At 35.5% G+C, this 18,271-nt stretch overlaps 2 protein-coding genes across 5 annotated transcripts; one reads left to right on the forward strand and one right to left on the reverse strand.

Annotated features, from left to right (window-relative positions):
• Positions 1-299: 299 nt before the first annotated feature.
• Positions 300-6,360, reverse strand: LOC137963544 (SUPPRESSOR OF GAMMA RESPONSE 1-like). 3 transcript variants are annotated; one of them, XM_068810662.1, is made up of 6 exons: positions 6,204-6,360; positions 4,756-4,894; positions 2,077-2,257; positions 1,121-1,725; positions 720-968; positions 300-601 (listed from the first exon to the last, which is right to left on the reverse strand). In XM_068810662.1, exons 1-6 carry the CDS (start codon positions 6,209-6,211, stop codon positions 548-550), a joined length of 1,236 nt encoding a protein of 411 aa, XP_068666763.1. In that variant the 5' UTR covers positions 6,212-6,360; the 3' UTR covers positions 300-547. The 3 variants fall into 3 exon arrangements, with proteins under 3 accessions (XP_068666763.1, XP_068666762.1, XP_068666761.1); XM_068810661.1 differs by having other exon boundaries at positions 720-1,025; positions 6,204-6,359; XM_068810660.1 differs by having other exon boundaries at positions 720-1,028; positions 6,204-6,359.
• A 2,822-nt stretch (positions 6,361-9,182) lies between these two features.
• Positions 9,183-13,506, forward strand: LOC137962361 (probable inactive receptor kinase At4g23740). 2 transcript variants are annotated; one of them, XM_068809178.1, is made up of 3 exons: positions 9,183-9,344; positions 9,952-11,227; positions 12,729-13,506. In XM_068809178.1, exons 2-3 carry the CDS (start codon positions 9,994-9,996, stop codon positions 13,364-13,366), a joined length of 1,872 nt encoding a protein of 623 aa, XP_068665279.1. In that variant the 5' UTR covers positions 9,183-9,344; positions 9,952-9,993; the 3' UTR covers positions 13,367-13,506. The 2 variants fall into 2 exon arrangements, with proteins under 2 accessions (XP_068665279.1, XP_068665278.1); XM_068809177.1 differs by lacking the exon at positions 9,183-9,344 and adding an exon at positions 9,481-9,622.
• The last annotated feature ends 4,765 nt before the right edge of the window (positions 13,507-18,271 follow it).

The following is an 18,271-nucleotide window of genomic DNA, read 5'->3' on the forward strand; positions in this document are numbered from 1 at the left end:
TAAGTCCACTTCAAATTATTCAAGTCCAACATAAGTATAAGCCGAGTTGACCACGCTAAACCGAGTTACATCTAATCATATTGAACTGAGTTAAGACCCAAAAAAGACCATTTTCGGGCGAGAAACACATCAACCTTAGTCAAGCTGAGTCGATTCACCGAGTCATGAATCAACAGTCTAAAACTTGGAATTACATTAATGTACAAAATGAATTATTCTAAACGGTCTCTCCAAAAGCTCTTGCACAATTTGGTGAACTCTGAATTTTCCACCCTGTTGGATAAAAATTCTGGTTTCAATCCTGTAAACTTTATGTTTCCTTTCTTTCCTGAGTGTTTGAAGACAGTATTTTAAGTCTCATTTCTATGTCATCAAAAGATTAGATTACAGGCAAACAATCTCTCCATTAAGTACAACGATTGTCCCATCACAAATGAAGAACTTCAAAGCCAATTACATTGTAAGGATTTGGGGTGATCTTGTTGCAGAACGTTCAAGTTCTATAGTTGCATTCCTTGTAATCACTTTGGGAAGAATGCTTTCCATACTAAATCTTGTCCAACCAACCCGAGAAGCTTTCCTGAGAACAAAATTGCAAGTCCTGCATTTACAACAGAAAAGAAGAATTATAAGAGAAGAAATGAGTAGAAGCGATTGGAAGTAGTAGGACTATGTATTATGAAACAATTGCAGATGAAGATAACAAGAAGAAAACATACAGAAAGTTCAAAATCTAGCTGTGAATCAAGCTGTATGTTATCAAGGTCAGAAATCCCAGACATTGGATTGAGGTCTCTTGCTTGCTGATCAAACTCTGAGAAGTAAGGAATGTTACTTAATCCCGGTTCTTCAAGAGGATAGGCATCAAGGATTTCATTACATAGAAGCAAGTCCTGTGTCTTCTTCAGGATTGGCTCCTTCACTGCCTGAGATTTGCCTACCCACCATGGAGGCTCCACCCAATCATCCTTGAGATTTACAGTAGCTGGTTGAGTTTCAAGTGTTTCTGAAAAATTCTCTGTGACCTTCTATACATAAAATACAAATAACTGACCGATCAGGTTTACAGACCAGGGTTTTGAAACAGTAAAAAAAATATGAAGAACAAAACTCTACATACCTGAGTAGGAAAAACCTGATGTTCCTCTTCATCAAATTCATCTTTCAGATGATAACTTCCTTGTCTAGGTGGATGGGGCGGATTCGTCTTGGGAGTTGTCGGACTATATCTAACTGTTTCCAAAGCAGAATCTTCATGAGTTAAATCATTATCGTCTCTTTTGTGAATCAGCTGCTTCTGCTGCTGCTGGGGATTTGCAGAGACCAAAATCTCTCCTTTGTTCTCATCCTCTTCGCTCCCAACATTATTATCATCAACTTCTTCAGTTGACGGCTTCTGCTTCTGTTCGTAGAAAATTTTTGAAACAACAAATTCACCTTCATTCTCATTTTCTTCAGTCCCAAGATGATACTGGTGCAACTTCCAATTCATTTTATCTGCCTTGGAACACTTCTTCGAACTTTTGTAAAGAACCATTATCTTCTTAAATCCTTTCTGAATTCCATTCTGCATTACCGGCTTGGTTACACCTGTCTTATGCCACCTCACTTGTTCCCCTAAGGAACTATGTTGACCATGGATCTTTCGGTGCTTACGATGACCAGTGGCATAGGCATTGGAAGTTCGATGGAAGAAATGGGCACAATTACCATCCTCCGTGATACCTGTAGGAAAAGCAAGATGTTGCTAGTAAAAATAAATCATCTTTCTCAGATCAGAAAGGGACACAAGAGAGTTGTTTTAGGTAAAAGGAGTGGTGCGGCAGATAAAATTGAATTGATTTACTTGAACCTGGAATTTATGTGGATCAGACTGTAATGAGAGGTAACACAGAGATGGGTCTATGCTAAATAATATCTACTTAGAAGGCCATGTGGAGCCATGTTGAACTAGAATCCATTAGCTGAAATATTTAGGTACTGCCAGCTTTAATGATAAATTTTACTTTCACTAATCTTTTTAGCTTAGAGAACTAATCGAGTTCTAAAAGACAGAAATGAAGACGGTTGCCTCACCGGGAAGGTCTTTAGGATGTGTGTAGCAAATTCCCTCATCCTTTTTGATTGTAGGAATAAATTCATCAATAAACATATGAGTCTTTCGGAGACCAAGTTTGCCTTCTAAATGTTCCAAGAGCTCAATATCAGATGGATCAAATTTAACACCAGCAGGCAGCCCAGGCCATTCAGTTGCAACCTAGAACAAAAGAAGCACCACAAAATAAGAATGAGTACAGGTTCCTACATGTGTGTGATCTTTCTATGAAACTGTCCATCCAACTAAATTTTAAGTTCTTATTATTCAATACCAGAAAAAAAAAATCCTCCTTGGGAGAGATATCTTTTGCTTCCACTAATATACTGAAAAATCACATTATGCATGCAGAATTTTAACTTGATAAGTCTGCTTAAATGGATTTTGACTAAAGAACAAGTAGATAGAACAACATAAATTTGTAAGACTCAAATAATCAAACAGCAATAATAAAAAAAAAAAAAAAATATATATATATATATATATATATATATATATTGTGCACAATATGGTCAAATCAATGTTGAAATTAACTAGATATTTTTTTTTTCTGGAAAATTTGAGTGCATATAAAATGATAATCAACATCATAACCTAGTCACAATTATGTGGTGGTGTCAGCTCCATGAACACACTGTTCTACACTAAAAATTGCTCGTATCAATGTTAGGTTTCGGCCTCCCTTAATTCTTCACTAACCACTTCTACCCAACCATCTCAATTTCGGCCCACTTCTATCTTTTGTTGGTCCAAGAAATCTCTTGAACCAGTGCACAGCAAGGTCTCCATGGAACATGCTCAACCCATCTAAAGAAACTCTCTTATTTTCATCCATTGACTTTACTTCTGACTGATCTCTGATATGTAAATTTCTAATTTCATTTTTCCTAGTTTTGTAGCACAACCCACATTACATTCTCAATGTCTGCTACTCTTACCGTATTCAGATTTCTTGTGTAACCAACTCCCAAATTGATAGCAACCCTAAAATCCTCAAAAACATCAAGGTAGTAGGAAGAAGAAGCAAGAGAAAAGGTGGTGGACATGTGGACCCAAGCACATGCATGGGGGTGTAGGAAAAGGAAAAATGCCACTTAAGGGCAAAAGTGAAAATAAGGCCAAAAGTCAAGGGTAGAAATGGGAGTCCTAGCTTTGTCTTTTTGATAGATTCCTATAATTTCTATTTTCCTCTCTTAAAGAATCTCTAGAAATAAGTTTGTAATTGATTTAGAAGTTTACTAGATTCTCTTCATTGATTTTGTAATCTTCCCTTGATTGATGTAATTAGGAGCCTAATTGATTGAGGAGTATCCATAAACATGTAATGAGAAAAGTATATATAAGGATTTTGGTTGAAGGAAAATGAGTCAAGCCTATTCCCCAAGTCTCTCTTGCCTTACTCCCCTCTCCCTCTCATAGAGCTCGTCCCCTTCTCTCCACTTCTCTCTTTCCCTCTCTCTCTCTCTAACTCTCTGTCTCTCTTTCTCTATCTATCTATCTATCTCGATCTCCCTTGCCTAGAAGCCCTCTTACTCCCCATCCCCGAGATCCCACAAGGTCCCTCTTGCCTCCTCTCAATCTCCCTTATCACCCTTACAAGCCTTCTCTCAATCCATTCACACCCAAATTTCAGCCTTCTTCCTAAATGTCAAAGCCTAATTCTTTCTTTGCAAGCTGAGAACATAAGACCTTGAAGAGGTTCTTATCACTAACAACCTAAAAAAGTCTCTTGCTCCAGCACTAGTCTTATAGAATATAGTCTTCACCCTTTTAGTTTGCACTTTACGCACATAATACCCACACACTAGTCTCCACTTTTTGGTTTTGTAATTGTGATTGGCTTTCCATTAATATGAATTTGAACGAACAAGAGAGGAGGGCAAGAGTACTACAAAAAGAAAAGTTACTCCAGAATTTATTTTCAACTTTAAGCCGGCATGTGTTCTATTTCCCACATGCCGATTCTTCCTTTCATATTATTGAGCCTTGGGAACAGAAGATATTTTCTGAGGTATAGCTTGACCCTGTCTGCATGAAAAACAGAACATCTTCCATTGCTCATCAGAGTTGCAGCTGATATGTTCAGTTTTAGATCAGATAATTTTGAAACAGTTGGAGGGGCCTACATCCTTCTTGCTACTTTGGGCTTAAGGTCTTTATTTTTATATGCATTGGCTCTACTCCAGCATTCAAACAGTTAGATTTCCTGCTTAACATATTTCTTATCACTTAACCAAAAAATAATATAAAAATGTAAAAATACATACCACAAGTTTTGTACAACAGGGACCAATGACGTTTCAAATACTAAAGATCTCAGTAACTTACAGCAGATTTAGCACTTTCAGATACAAACCGGTTTGATATCTCACTTTCAGAAAAATAAAAAATGGATACAAATAAAAGCCTTTTAAAATTTTGCTTCCTTAATGAACTTCCTTAACTAAAATTCTCTCAGCAAATTACTGTATCATTGACATACACCACAAAAAAAAACTAAAGATGCCAAACTCGTATTGAAAATGATAATACAGAATGAGGCTAAGAGCAATTTTAACAAGAGAAAATAAACAAATCTGGAGAGAATTTGAAGAAAATACTGGTTCTCTCATGAAAAATTGATGCAAATGTAAACAATAAAAGTAAATGGCTTAACTTACATCACTATTATCAATTAGATGATGACAGTTTGGGCATTCCCTATTTGCATCTGTACTCCATTCTTTAATTTGATGCTTAGAAGCTTGAGTAGCATACTTGACTTTCCCAGCAAGCCCCCTACTGCTGATAAGCCATGACCTGCAACACACATGTTTAAAGCTACCTTTTTAAGTTCGTTCTAACAGAAAATGCTAAACAAAAAGTTTATACTATTTGCAGCAACAAGCTTCACGAAAGAAAAGACACTGCATAAGAATGTGTTCAAATGAGACCAAGAAAAAAAAAAAAAATTCTTATCTCCATTATAATTTTTAGAGCAGAGTATCATATAAACACCCAAAAAGACTATGATAAACATGATGAACTGTTTCTAATTATTGGTAATGAGTAGGAAACTCCACAAATATAAGACTTTATCAAAGGACTAGGAACAGAATACCAAAAAGAAACTTTGAAGAAGAAGCACTATGATTTTCACATTATCTATCTACACAGGAATGCCTGCCTTTCTAAAATGTTTTGTTGAAAGAAACATTAATAGAAGTACCAGAAGTATCAGTATGTCATCATATAAAATCAAGATTTTGTTCCATTTGAAGAGGAAAAAAAATGAACTTGGGAATCAAATTGAGTTATGTCCATGTAAAGCAGAAGTGTAACAGGATGAAAGTCTGTAGCTATTATTTTCAAGATCTAAGATCTCAAATTGGACTCCATCAGTTAATACTAATCTCCCCTGCAAAGACCCACTGCTGAGGGTCAACATGTTGAGATAAATTGTGCTTCAACACTCATGTCATACAAACTGAGATGAAGGTCTAAGCAATTCCTCTTGTAGTTGAAGGTAATCCACAAATTTGCACTCACTTCATTTATTTAAATATATTTTCATCTAGTCTGATGAAGTTCGTTCTTAGTCCTTATCAAGTTGACATATTCCTGCTACTCAATAAAAACTACTGGCATCGTCCACCTTATTTTTCTCTTGACGTATGTTTATAGACTTCAACACAAACTGAAATGCATAATCTTTACACTCTACCTTGGTATACTCCCTTTTTACTGTGCCAACCCAAATTTTAAGATGAACAGCACTTGTACCCAATCTAAGCAGCTACAAAAGTGTATTCATTTCTCAAAATAGTGGTTAGATTCCATTATTTGACTCCCCATTAATCTCAAGTACGGAAGTATTGGGGGTAACCAGACATAAACCCCTCCCCTCACTTAAATTAGCGGCGTCGACTGTACCAAAACTGAGAACAAATTAAAGAAGAAGAAAAAGGACTATGATTAAGAAGTCGAAGAGTGAAATTTCTGATTTCCCAATTCGGCGCATAGTCATTTATTCACAGAAAACAAGATAACTACAGTATGCATTAATCAATCTTCAGATTCTTCACATCTAATGCAACCGATAAGAAAAAGGGGTTTTGTTATCGTCTACCTTGCCATCCGTGAGAGCACAGCCAGCAGACGAGAACTCGAAAGAGGAGGAGAGAAGCATTCAGTCAGGTCCTGACTGAGCTTCAGTATATTTAGGCGGGAAATGGAGCCGTTGGGTTTGGTTCAGAGCGGAAAAGGCATTGGTCCGGAGGGGAATCCCCACCTCTCTATGTCGATTCCCCAGGCTCGGTGAGACACCGAACCAGTGACTGAAGGTCAGGTTCGGACTCGGTACCGTGAATCTGTCGCCCCGATAACATAAATGGCGGACAAGCTTTCTTCTCGCCCAAGCTTCTTTATCCGCGCTTCGCTACTTCTTTTCGTCTTATTCCGATCGTTGCCCCTAGCGATTTGAAGAATGACAGAAACAGCCACTGGCGCGCGCGGGAAAAGGAACGGAACAGGATCAGGATCAGAACGGGAAAGGTACCCAATTTCTGAGTTGTACTGCCCGAGTTAGATCGAGATTCAGGCAGACTTGGGGGTGAGTCTAGTCCTCTCAATTTGATCTGCCTCTGTCTAAAATTGGATGAATGAAGCCGAGTCACAAGTCAACTCACCGAATTGGAACAACAATGAGTACATAGGAGTGGATTTGTGACTTTTATGAATAAGATTCATTCACGTGTGAGATAAATGATTGACATATTACCCTATAAGTATTTTGCTTTAAGTAATTCCAATTTCGCGCTTACATGTCATTCTAACCCTAGTTCTAAAACTTAGTTTGAGACTTATCGTAATTGCCCAAATTAATTTGGATTAGTGGAAAATCAAGTTGAATTTGATGGGGATTTTTAAAAATCTATCCTTGTCGATTAAATTTTACCTAGCGAGAACTAATCATGAGTTCGAGTTCTCACTCTCCCCCTGAAATTTCAATGAAATAGGAGGGGGTCTTTCATACTCTTTGAAGCTTTGGACCACCCTTAGTCGATAATTGTTTGGGATTGCAATAACTTCTCTTGTATGGATGATATAGACTCAAATAAATAATTTACTAAGAAATAATAATATTTCTCAACAACTTCCATAAAAGATATGAAGATGATATTTACCTGTAGACTTTATTTATTTTAATGCATGCCCACCACCATCACCACCACTACCACCACACATACACACACATATATCTAATTTAATATAATTTTTAATAAGCCTAAATGAAATAAGTAATTATAATACTTAAGTTAATAAATATATAAATTATATTAATAAATTAATTTAAGTTAAATTAATATGATATTTAAAGTATAAATTATTATTTTAAATATTTAATAAAAATATTTTACCACATAGCTTTATTGTGTCACTACATATACCCCCATCTTGTTTCACCCTAGGTTTCAAATTAATACTTTTATAGCCCTACAATATATACCTATCTAACTACTCTAACCCAAAATGAGTAAGCTAGGACATGCAACTATGAAACACCTAAAAACCCACATTTAGATGGTTGTATCTACTCTAGTAATGGTCTTTATGTGGTTTGTACATTTATAGTGAACCATATTGAATATTTGATTGGTAGCTCTACAGGTAAAACCATTAGCTTTCATATATATATGATCACAAATTTAGTCACAAAAATAAACACATTTTAAGAACAAGATGCAAAATAAAAAAAAATTATTCCTATTTTTTGTTACATTATTTGGTATAAAATTATAAAAAAAACACAATAGAAATCGTAGTTTACAATTCACCATTAAGAAAAAAATTATGCAAAAAGAGACTAGAAATAAGAGAATATAACATACGTCTAAATGATATATATCTTTCATCTGTCTAATTTATAATCGAAGATCCGACAATTAATAGATAACAAGATTTTTATTTCAAAACAAATATAATGTGGTTATCTCCTATGTACAAACATATGCATAAGCCTCTACAAAATGTTTGTTTGCATAGTGTTGTATTCTTATATTTGTTTGGTTTGTCGCATCATAGTGGGGTATGAGGCCAAGTACTTTCGCCTATTTAGTGTTATTATTATTATTATTATTCATTCATTCTTCATAAACCATCTTTAACAAGAAGCTAAGTTTGGCAACAACATGTTTGCTTGTCGAATGATAAAATTATTCAAGAATCTTCTTAACGAAGTAGTCGATCTCTCTATTTCCCTGGTTCCTTATAAAGAAATGTACAAGGAACAAATCTTCACTATAAGTGTAATATTTTTTATTTTATCTCTTGAAGTCACAAGAAGTATTTTACTTGCTTAAGGGTTTAGGGTTTAAGGTTGCAGGATAAAACCCGTTATTTTTTATATAAATGAGTCTCATTCATGGAACCATTGACTTAAAATTTTTCGAAGACGATAGATCGAAATTCCATCGACTTAAAATTTTTCGAAGAAGATAGATCGAAATTCCATCGACTTAAAATTTTTCAAAGAAGACAGACTGAAATTCCATCGACTTAAATTTTTTTTGAAGAAGATAGATCAAAATTTCATGGACTTAAAATTTTTCGAAGAAGATAGATTGAAATTCCATCGACTTAAAATTTTTCGAAGAAGACAAATTGGAATCCAATTTAAGCAGATTCGAGCTCTTTTTAAGTCATTTGTCTTAAACTAACAATACTAGTTAGAATAAGAGAGAGAAAAACCCTAAGAATGCCAAATTTCACTAATTTTTTTTACTAATGTGGAAAATTAGGATTTTAAAATAAATAGGGAGGACTATGAATTACTGGGGACCATGTTTTAATGCTAACCATGAGAACCACAGACGAGGATTTCGTTTTTGATAAAAAAAAAAAAATCATTTATCCGCTCTGAGTTGCTCACTGTACACGCACAGCCCTCGCATTAAACCTGCGATGGACAAACACCTATATAAATGCTTTGTCAGGAGCTTCTTTCTCGGAGTTAATGGCTTGTCTCTTACCGTTCGATTACTTTTTCAGCTCTAATACTTGTTCTTCCGACCCCATTTTTGAAAATTCGATTTTTTTTTTTCTTTCATGGAACCGATGCTGCTGCAGAAAGCAAAATTCTGTCAGTGGTATCATTGTTGAATATCCAGGAAACGCGACGGATTTTTGTTTTGGTGGTGGTGTTTTAGCATTGGAGGTAGCGGAGGGCGGAAGTTTAAGTTTGCCTGAAGTTGCTGGTTGAAGCTTCGAGGTCTCTTCGTGGTGTTTTTACGTTGCGTTTTATTGTTTTGCTGCTGTTTCCTCCATTTTTTAGTCTCTCCTGCGTGTGCATGCGTGCTTTCGTGTTTTTTTTTTGTACTCATTTATGCTTTTCGAGGAAGCCACGAGTTTACAAGCTTCAAATGTGCTCTGGGACTTGCAGCTGCTGTCTCATTGTTTCAACAATGGATTTCAGTTTTGAGCAATAACCCAGAAACAGACCAGCTCTTCTTCTTCAACTGGATCTAGATCTACAGGCGCTTGAGTGAGGTCGTTTTTATCCCAGAGTGAAAATCCTTCTGTGCATCTTTAATTTGATTTTGTCTTTTATTTTTTGGTTTCGTAAAAAGTGAAATAATGAGCGCGAGCAGAAAGCTGTGAAAGTTAGAGGTCAGGGAACTAAAAGAAAAAAGAAAAAATATATGCAAAGCTCGTTTTCTGGCGGGTTTTCAGCAATACAACGTATTCTGTTTGAATCCCGTAGAATTTCACCGAGAAGTTTGTTTTCTGGAACGGCTTCTCCTTTTTTAATGAGCCGAGGTGTTACTGTTTAGGTGTCTCTCCTTCCGTTTGATTTCTGACTCTTACTGTGGAACCAGGTGGACTCAATCAGGTCGATCTTCACTCTCCAGCTTTTTGAGATGGGCGCAACTTCGCTCGTTCTTGTTGTGTTTTTCGTTGTTGGATTACTCTCGCCGGTATCAATGCCGGAGCCAATAGAAGACAAACTTGCCCTGCTCGATTTCGTCGAGAAATTCCCGCATGGGCGCACCCTCAACTGGAGCGACAACTCCTCCGTGTGTAACCACTGGGTCGGAGTTAAATGCAGTCCGGACAACCGCCGAATCGTCAGTGTCCGTCTTCCCGGCGTCGGATTTAGCGGCCAAATTCCACCCAACACTCTCAGTCGTCTATCAGCTCTGGAAACTCTCAGTCTGAGGTCTAATAGCATTACGGGTCCTTTCCCCTCCGATTTAACCAGCATTAGAACCCTTACTCAGCTCTATCTCCAGTCCAATAATTTATCTGGCCCATTACCTTCGAATCTATCCGTTTGGCAGAACCTTACTGTACTTAACCTCTCATTCAACGCTTTCAATGGTAGCATTCCTTCTTCAGTTTCGAACTTGACCCAGCTTCTGTCATTAAACTTGTCAAACAACTCGTTCTCCGGTGAAATCCCCGATCTTAATCTCCCCAAGTTGCTGCAATTGTATTTAGCCAATAATAGCCTCGGGGGAAGGATCCCAGAATCCCTCAGAAGGTTTCCAAATGCGTCTTTTGTTGGTAATAATCTCTCAGTTCCCCTGGCTTTGGTTTCTATTTCACCTCATTCCTCCCCCACGCCGTCGCCATCCTCTAACAGGAGAAAGACCGGAAAGCTTAGTGAATCAGCGATTCTAGGAATAATAGTTGGAGGAAGCTTGTCAATTTTTGTTGTCTTGGCGCTTCTCTTGACTGTTTACTGCTCGAAAAGAAGAAATGGAAATGGGATTTCTGGTAAGATGGGAAAGGGAGATATGTCACCCAAGATGGTGGCTGGAAGCCAGGACGACAACAATAGGCTTGTATTTTTTTATGGTTGTCGGTATGCATTTGATTTGGAGGATTTGTTAAGAGCTTCTGCCGAGGTGCTTGGCAAGGGGAGCTTCGGAACTTCCTATAAGGCAGTTTTGGAGGATTCCACAAGTGTAGTGGTGAAGAGACTAAAAGAGGTGAGTGCAGGAAAGAAAGAGTTTGAGCTACAGATGGAAATTGTGGGAAGCATCAGGCATGAAAACGTGGTTGAGCTAAGGGCTTATTACTACTCCAAGGAGGAGAAGCTCATAGTGTATGATCACTACAGACAAGGGAGTGTCTCTACTCTGTTACATGGTATGTTGCTCCACACCTGCTTTTTTTTTTTTTTTGCCAGAACAATTTCTCTTTCTAATATTTTTGCTTACCTGAAGGTTCTGGCACGGAGTTTTTTCCATTATGTCATAGTAACCTGTAGTAAATGATGTGGTTATTTTATCATATTGATTTTATCTCATGCTTATGGTTTCATCTATTGACAGTTAATGTTATTCCATTCTTTCTGTTTTAGCTGAAACTCGTTCTTGATTTTCTTGTTAATATAACTATCACTTTTAAATGTTGATGTATCATTTATCATACTTCAGTCAATCTTCGTGTCTTTCCATTCTTCTCAAATCAAACTAGTACCTGGTCATGTCATTCACCTTTTGAATTGAGACTGGAGTTCAGTGTGATGGGGTTTTCTGGCATCATGAAATCTTATACGAGAAGATCTTCAAATTTTTTGTCATGGATTATCTTGTGAAATTCTACTGGTTATCTAGTCTGATTACAGGATGCGGTTCCCTGATAGTAACTAGCCACAGAATTGTTAAGGTGTTTGATGTTCCTTGCAAAGTTGAACAGTGAGATGGTCAACTGGTGATTTCAACATTATTCTGCCAAACGTGTGAAAATTGTTCCCTCATTATTTGGGACACTCCGTCGGCTTTTGCATGATCCTTTCTCCTGATCCTCTACCATCATGGGTTTCATAATTGGCCAGCCAGTCCTCTTTCCAGCAGCAACTTGCCTCTTTATGGATGTCTGTTATGCTTTTGTGCTCTTCATTAGTTGATGTTATCCACTTCCTGTTCTGACATAGTTCTTTCTGTTTCCCTACCGAAAATTTGTGACTGTTTCCTACATGAGGACTTTTGGAGCAGTCTCAATGGATCTTATCATACATACTTCTTGGAAATATTTGTATCAAATGCCAGTGGCTCTGGCTCTCCTCTTGCAATTATTTGAAAAGTGGCTTCGAAAATTAGATTGATGGGAGGTTTTTTGAACCACTTCCTGGTTTTGAATTTCTAAATCTGATTGTAGAACAAACATGCAAGTTTTAGGCTGTATCAGTTTAGAAAATATGCAAAACCTAAAGTGGGGAGCTGAAGTTGAATATGCCAAACACTCGGGGTCTGTTTGGAACCCCATGGAAAAGAAAAGACAAGAAAAGAAAAGAAAATGAGAATTAGAGCACAAATTCTCATTTTCTTTTCTTTTCTAGGGGTTCCAAACAGACCATTAAGCTCAACTTTGAAACCTGATTTAAATATTAGAGCACTTCTTTGAGTCTTGACTAGGGGGGTGCCCATACAACTGAAACATGCCATGGATTGGGCAATACATTCAGATTTAAGGTTGCCAGCATAACATGATATGCCTGAAATGGACATGATACAGCCCGGTATATATTGATTATTGAGCTTGTTGTGTCGGGATTTGTGTCCCGATATGACACCTGATACCGATAGAGGCCACCTTGGTCTTTGACTATTCTTGTATCTTGCATTTACATTGGTCTCTTTCACAGGGTCAAGAGATGAGCACAGGGTCCCTCTAGATTGGAACACCAGGGTAAATATTGCTCTTGGAATGGCAAGAGGAGTAGGTCGTATCCACATGGAAAACTCTGGAAAATTTGTTCATGGAAACATAAAAGCCTCCAATATCTTCCTCAACCCTGAAAACTACGGTTGCATCTCTGATCTTGGCCTCACAACTCTAATGGATGCTCCTATTCCCCTTTCTCGAGCAGCTGGGTACCGGGCACCAGAGGTGGTGGATGCCCGGAAAGCGTCTCAGGCGTCTGATGTCTACAGTGTTGGTGTTGTCATACTGGAACTCCTCACAGGAAAGTCTCCAGTGCAGTCGGTCAGAGGCGATGAGATTGTGCACCTGGTCCGGTGGGTGCAGTCGGTGGTGCGAGAAGAGTGGACTGCTGAAGTGTTTGATGTAGAACTGATGAGGTATCCTAACATAGAGGAGGAGTTGGTGGAGATGCTTCAGATAGCCCTGTCATGTGTAGTGAGATTACCAGAGCAGAGGCCAAAAATGGCTGAAGTGGTGAGGATGATAGAGGGTGTTGGGAAGGTTGAGATGGGAAAACAGACTTCTTCTGAAGCAAAAACGGATTCTTCCGGTGGCCTAACGCCTACTAGTCAGAAGTGAAGGTGTTCTAGTCTAGTTTTTAGATTTTGTTCACTTTTTTGTTACTTGTACTGTTCCAGTTTCAGATCCTGTACTCATTGAGTGTTGAATCTTTCAGATTCTTTTGCCTCGTCAGTTTATTATTTTGTGAAACCTCTCAATCCTTATGATGGCTATTAGGCATAAACGTTTACATGGTTTCTAATCTTCCTTAAACCCTAAACCCTAAAATTAAGAAATAAAACAAATGATATAGGATCAAGCACTTTAGTTTACATCTATAGTAATGATATCACTTATCTTGGGCACATGCAAAATGGGCCTATAGTTGTTAAATTGGGTCCAAGGCCCTATCTCAAAATAATTAATCACCTTAGGAAGCTTCTTTTTCAACTAATAAATTCAAGATCTTTGCACTCACTAATCCATGTGGGATTATTCCTTAACACTCCCCCTCACATGTAAACACTCTTTTCGTGGCTCTACAAGTGATAATTTAGGAGTAGGCTCTCTTTTGTGGCTCTACAAGTGGATAATTTAGGTATAGGGCCGCATATGAGTACTTGTTCTGATACCATGTTAAATTGGATCCAAAACCCTATCCCAAAATGGCTAATCACCTAAAAAAACCTCTTTCCCAACTAATAAACTCAAGATATTTGTACACACTAATCCATGTTGGACTATTCCTTAATAATAGCCCATCAGAATGAAGGATGGCAGGATTCTTTAATCCGCCCACTTTAATTTTGACGTAGCCCTTAAAGTTTATTTGATGGGGCTGAAATGGGCCATGCAAGAAATTGCATCAATCCATTTAGAAGAGGAATATATGGTTATTTTCTTGGTTTTGATGATTTTTTTAGTTTTTTATATTATTTATTAAATAATAAATTTAAAATTACAACAACAATCAAGCAGAGTAGGGTTCTTCGAAACCAAAACCAAAGTCACCAGAGTTATGTTGGGTTACCCCAGGACTCAGGGCAAGTCGGAGGGTGGTGGTGGACTCACCCTAACAATTGAAGGGGGCGATTTGACCCATTGAGTCGACCAGGATTGAATTTGCCCAAGGAGGAGATACTTTTTTAAAAAACATTAAAATTAAAAACTATTTTATTAAATTTTTAGTAAAATGAAAGAAAGTGGATCAAATCAACATTATTGGGAGAAAGGAAGCTATTGAAATTAGGATTATATTAAAATGTCAAAATAAAATAATATCTATAATTTAAAAAAATAGCAATAATTTATAATTGGTAATTAAAAATAGCAATTTATAATTTTAAAAAATAGCAATAATTCAAAATTTCCAAAACCCATAGCATTAAAAAATAGATAATTTTTTTTAAAAAACAATTGGTGGAAGGACAAGATATTTAAAAAAAGAGAAAAAATAATTCAGGTGGAAATCAATTTTTTTTATCTCCTCATATATTAACTATAAATTCCAATTATTAAAGTATAATAAAATTCTATATTACTCTTTTAATAAAATCACCATTTATAATTTCTTTCTTAGAGGAGTCTGAGTTTTCTAAATATAAAAAATCAATTTTGTCTAAATTAAACTTGAAAATCTTAATTAAGACACACAATTGTTAATTTCTTTGTCTAAAATAAAACTTTAAAATGTTAATTATCGACACATTATTGTTACAAGAATTTGATTTTTATATAATTTTTTTTTTGAATAAAATAAAATCTCAATCTTAAAAAATCCTTTTAGAATAATTTATTAGGATTGTGAGAATGATTCGATTAGTTTACCAAAAATTTAACCTAAAAATTCCTTATCAACATCACCTCAAACTCAATCGATTTTTTTCTGATGAAATAATACAATCCACTTGAAAGTCTCGATCTAAACCTAACAATGACCACTAACTAGATTTTCATTCAGTAATTTTCATGTCTTTTCTAATGTGGTCCAATCGGTTAGTTGTCGACAGAGAGAGTAACAGGTAACAAGTATTATACTATTTTTTCAGTTATCTGAAACCTATATTACTATCCTATTTATTTCAAATCTATAAAAATATTATTCATTTAAATTATTTACGAATAATTGTGTTAATAAAAAAGTTAAAATAAAATAAAATATTAATATTAATATTATATTATAATCCCATTTACTAATTTAAAATAAATATAATATTTTAAATTAAATTTGTTATATTATATAGTTATCTAGTAATTGGAATATAAAAATTATATTTTATTTAATAATTGGGATATAATAAAAAGATAAATATTTTTGTTTAATAGTTTTTATTTATTATTTTGTAAACAAAGTATAAAAATAAAACATATAATTTGGTCCTGGATTTTCCTAAATGGCCGCTTCTGGCGCACGTGTGCCGGTGACCACCTGTCTTCTTCTCCGTTATTCGTGAAGATTCCACGAATCCCAATAGGGCCCAAAGCGATTGGGCCTCTCGTGGGTCTGTCCTCGAGTGCACCATCTGAAAGTGATATGATGAGACGACGTTAAGGTCTTAAGCACATGAGAAGCGACGGAGACGACAGATGGAGTGGGCCCGGCCTATCTGGAATGTTAGCTAGCTTACAGCTACACGAGGATGAGATTTGAAGCAACATGTCGAGAATCCACAGAAACACGTTCGGTCCCACATGTCGGCTCTTCTCTCCGTCCATCGCTGTTTCAAGGGGTCCATCACGGTCTGCGGGCCACACTGAATTATTTCTCCCCTAATAATCGAGGCCACTAGATTTTTTCCTATTCTGTTCCATCAGAGTAGATTTTAGCGGTCAGGATTTTCTTGAATCTTTTCAAATAATTGTGTGGCATGCATATCATGATCCATGAAGCATATGTTTGTCTAATTAATTTTAATCGAATTAATGGTCATTTTGTAATAATGGAGCTCTTGTTTGATGTAGTAATTTTGCTATAATTTTGATTTTAATGGTGATTCGGTATAATCAACTTCATCTTCACCGTTGAGCTTCGATCTTGATAATTTTTGGACCGTTTAATCGTCAGAAACTTTGACTTTGACCATCAGCCTAAATAGTGATTAAGGTTATTCGATCTGGGTCATTGATAGATGTCGATAATCTAGATTTTTAAAGCCAATAGAAAACCGGTTTCTCCAACCTCCTTTGAGCTGTCACACATGGTTACACCTTAGAAAAAAGGCATATGTGGTGTATATTTTCATACTCTCCCATCCCTTTTTAAAATATATTTAATTTTTATTTTTCAAAGTTGAAGACCAAAAGGTGTTTTTTTAAGGTCAGGTTGTCATTTAGTCAAAACCTAATCCTCACCAACTAATTCATTGACATGGGTGTCTTCAAGGGAAGGGAAGGGCTCAAGTGTCCCAACTTTGAAGGCATTAATGGCCAATGTTGTCTACAAAGTGGGATTATAGTGACACTTGATAGTGAATGAAAATGAGTGTTTTATTTATTTATTTACAATTTCAATAGAAATGGGTTCATTAAACTTACATTTTCGACGCAAATAATATCACTAATCAGTTCCAGTTGTATCTGAAGGTTTCGAACTATTCTTTTCGATTTGGAGTTAAGAATATAATCGAAATTTTTTAACTTTTTTTTTTATAAATGACAAAAAATAGAGTAATAAGGTAAAAATATTTTAACATTTTTTTTTCAAATAATTTGATATTAATAAGGAAAAATAAAAGGAAATTTGAGGTTTTTTCTTGTGCCCTTTAATTAATATTGATGTAGAGAGGTGGGAGACAAGACAAGAAGGAAAGAGTTAGTGAAGAAATAGAGACTTGATGGAGGTTCCATCATCTTTTCTCTAGGCTTTTTGTGTCATCATCCTATACCTTCTCATGCATTTCAATTTAAGTGTAGACAACTTTGACAAGCTTTTCCCTGTTATCAATAGTAAATTGTACCAAACTTTTGGAGTAAACCTTTTAACATAAATTGCATGGTTTGATTTATTTCTTATTTCAACTTCTTTCCCCATTTTCTCTAAACACATGTAATAGAATGCTTGTCTTTGCCTCACCCTTTAAAGAAAATGTGTAAGCTTTAAAGATAATAATAATAATAATAATAATAATAAACGACTCCGATTTTGTTCATATTGAGTCGCGATTAAAAAAATAGCTAAAAGAACCATTAATTAAATTATAATTTTGCACATCATCAACTCTAATTCAAATTGCAATAAATGAGTGAAGAGCACATGAAAACAACTGACCAATAAATTACCATCATATTAGAGTGATGAAATTTGGTCAATTTAGATTGATTTATCAACAAAATCAATGTCTGAAATGGTTGTGCTGATCATTTTGGCATGCCAATAACCCTAATTATAATGTTAAATAACGATAATTTACTGTAATGGAGATGTCACATTATCAATTTGATCGACCCTCTTTATCATGCATAGGATTGCACTATTTGGTGAAAAACATTCCCTCCCACATCATGATTAATTAGGTTCAAAGCATTAGTGGATGGAATTGTGAATGAGTTTCATTCATAAAATTAACTCGAATAAGTGACGCTTTACGAAGATTAATTAGGTTCAAAGCAGTTGTGGGTTGAAAATATAAAAATCTACCACTTTTTTTGTAATCTTAAAACCTGAAAAAAAAGTTTTAATTTTTTACTATAAGATTTTTTAAATTTTTTTAATAATTTACTATAAGACTCTATATTAGCCAATTTTTATGGTTAAAAAATTATATAAAATATATAACGTGAATGAGTCTCATTAATAAAATCAATCCAATGAACGAGTAATATTTTACAAAAAATTGTTTGTTTAAGTGATTACTGCTCCGACTTCTCTCTCATTAACAAATATTGATCTAATATATCATAAATTTTATTTTTTTTAATCTCTTTGTATATATATATAGTTTATGTAAATATTTTAATAAGTTAGTGGTTATAATAGATTTTATA

Source organism: Aristolochia californica, unplaced genomic scaffold (assembly GCF_029961685.1).
Source record: "Aristolochia californica isolate CCGP_79_NKW_82.1479 unplaced genomic scaffold, dmAriCali1.0.hap1 SCAF_4, whole genome shotgun sequence".
Classification (NCBI taxonomy): domain Eukaryota; kingdom Viridiplantae; phylum Streptophyta; class Magnoliopsida; order Piperales; family Aristolochiaceae; genus Aristolochia; species Aristolochia californica.

Bases quoted from the DNA above. Each gene is read 5' to 3' on its own strand.
- LOC137963544 (XM_068810660.1), bottom strand. The intron at 2,258-4,755 runs GTAAGTTAAGCC...CTTTTGTTCTAG, and splicing joins ATCTAATTGATAATAGTGAT to GTTGCAACTGAATGGCCTGG. The intron at 1,726-2,076 runs GTGAGGCAACCG...CTTTTCCTACAG, and splicing joins ACATCCTAAAGACCTTCCCG to GTATCACGGAGGATGGTAAT.
- LOC137962361 (XM_068809178.1), top strand. From the start codon at position 9,994: ATGGGCGCAACTTCGCTCGTTCTTGTTGTGTTTTTCGTTGTTGGATTA. The intron at 11,228-12,728 runs GTATGTTGCTCC...TCTCTTTCACAG, and splicing joins TGTCTCTACTCTGTTACATG to GGTCAAGAGATGAGCACAGG.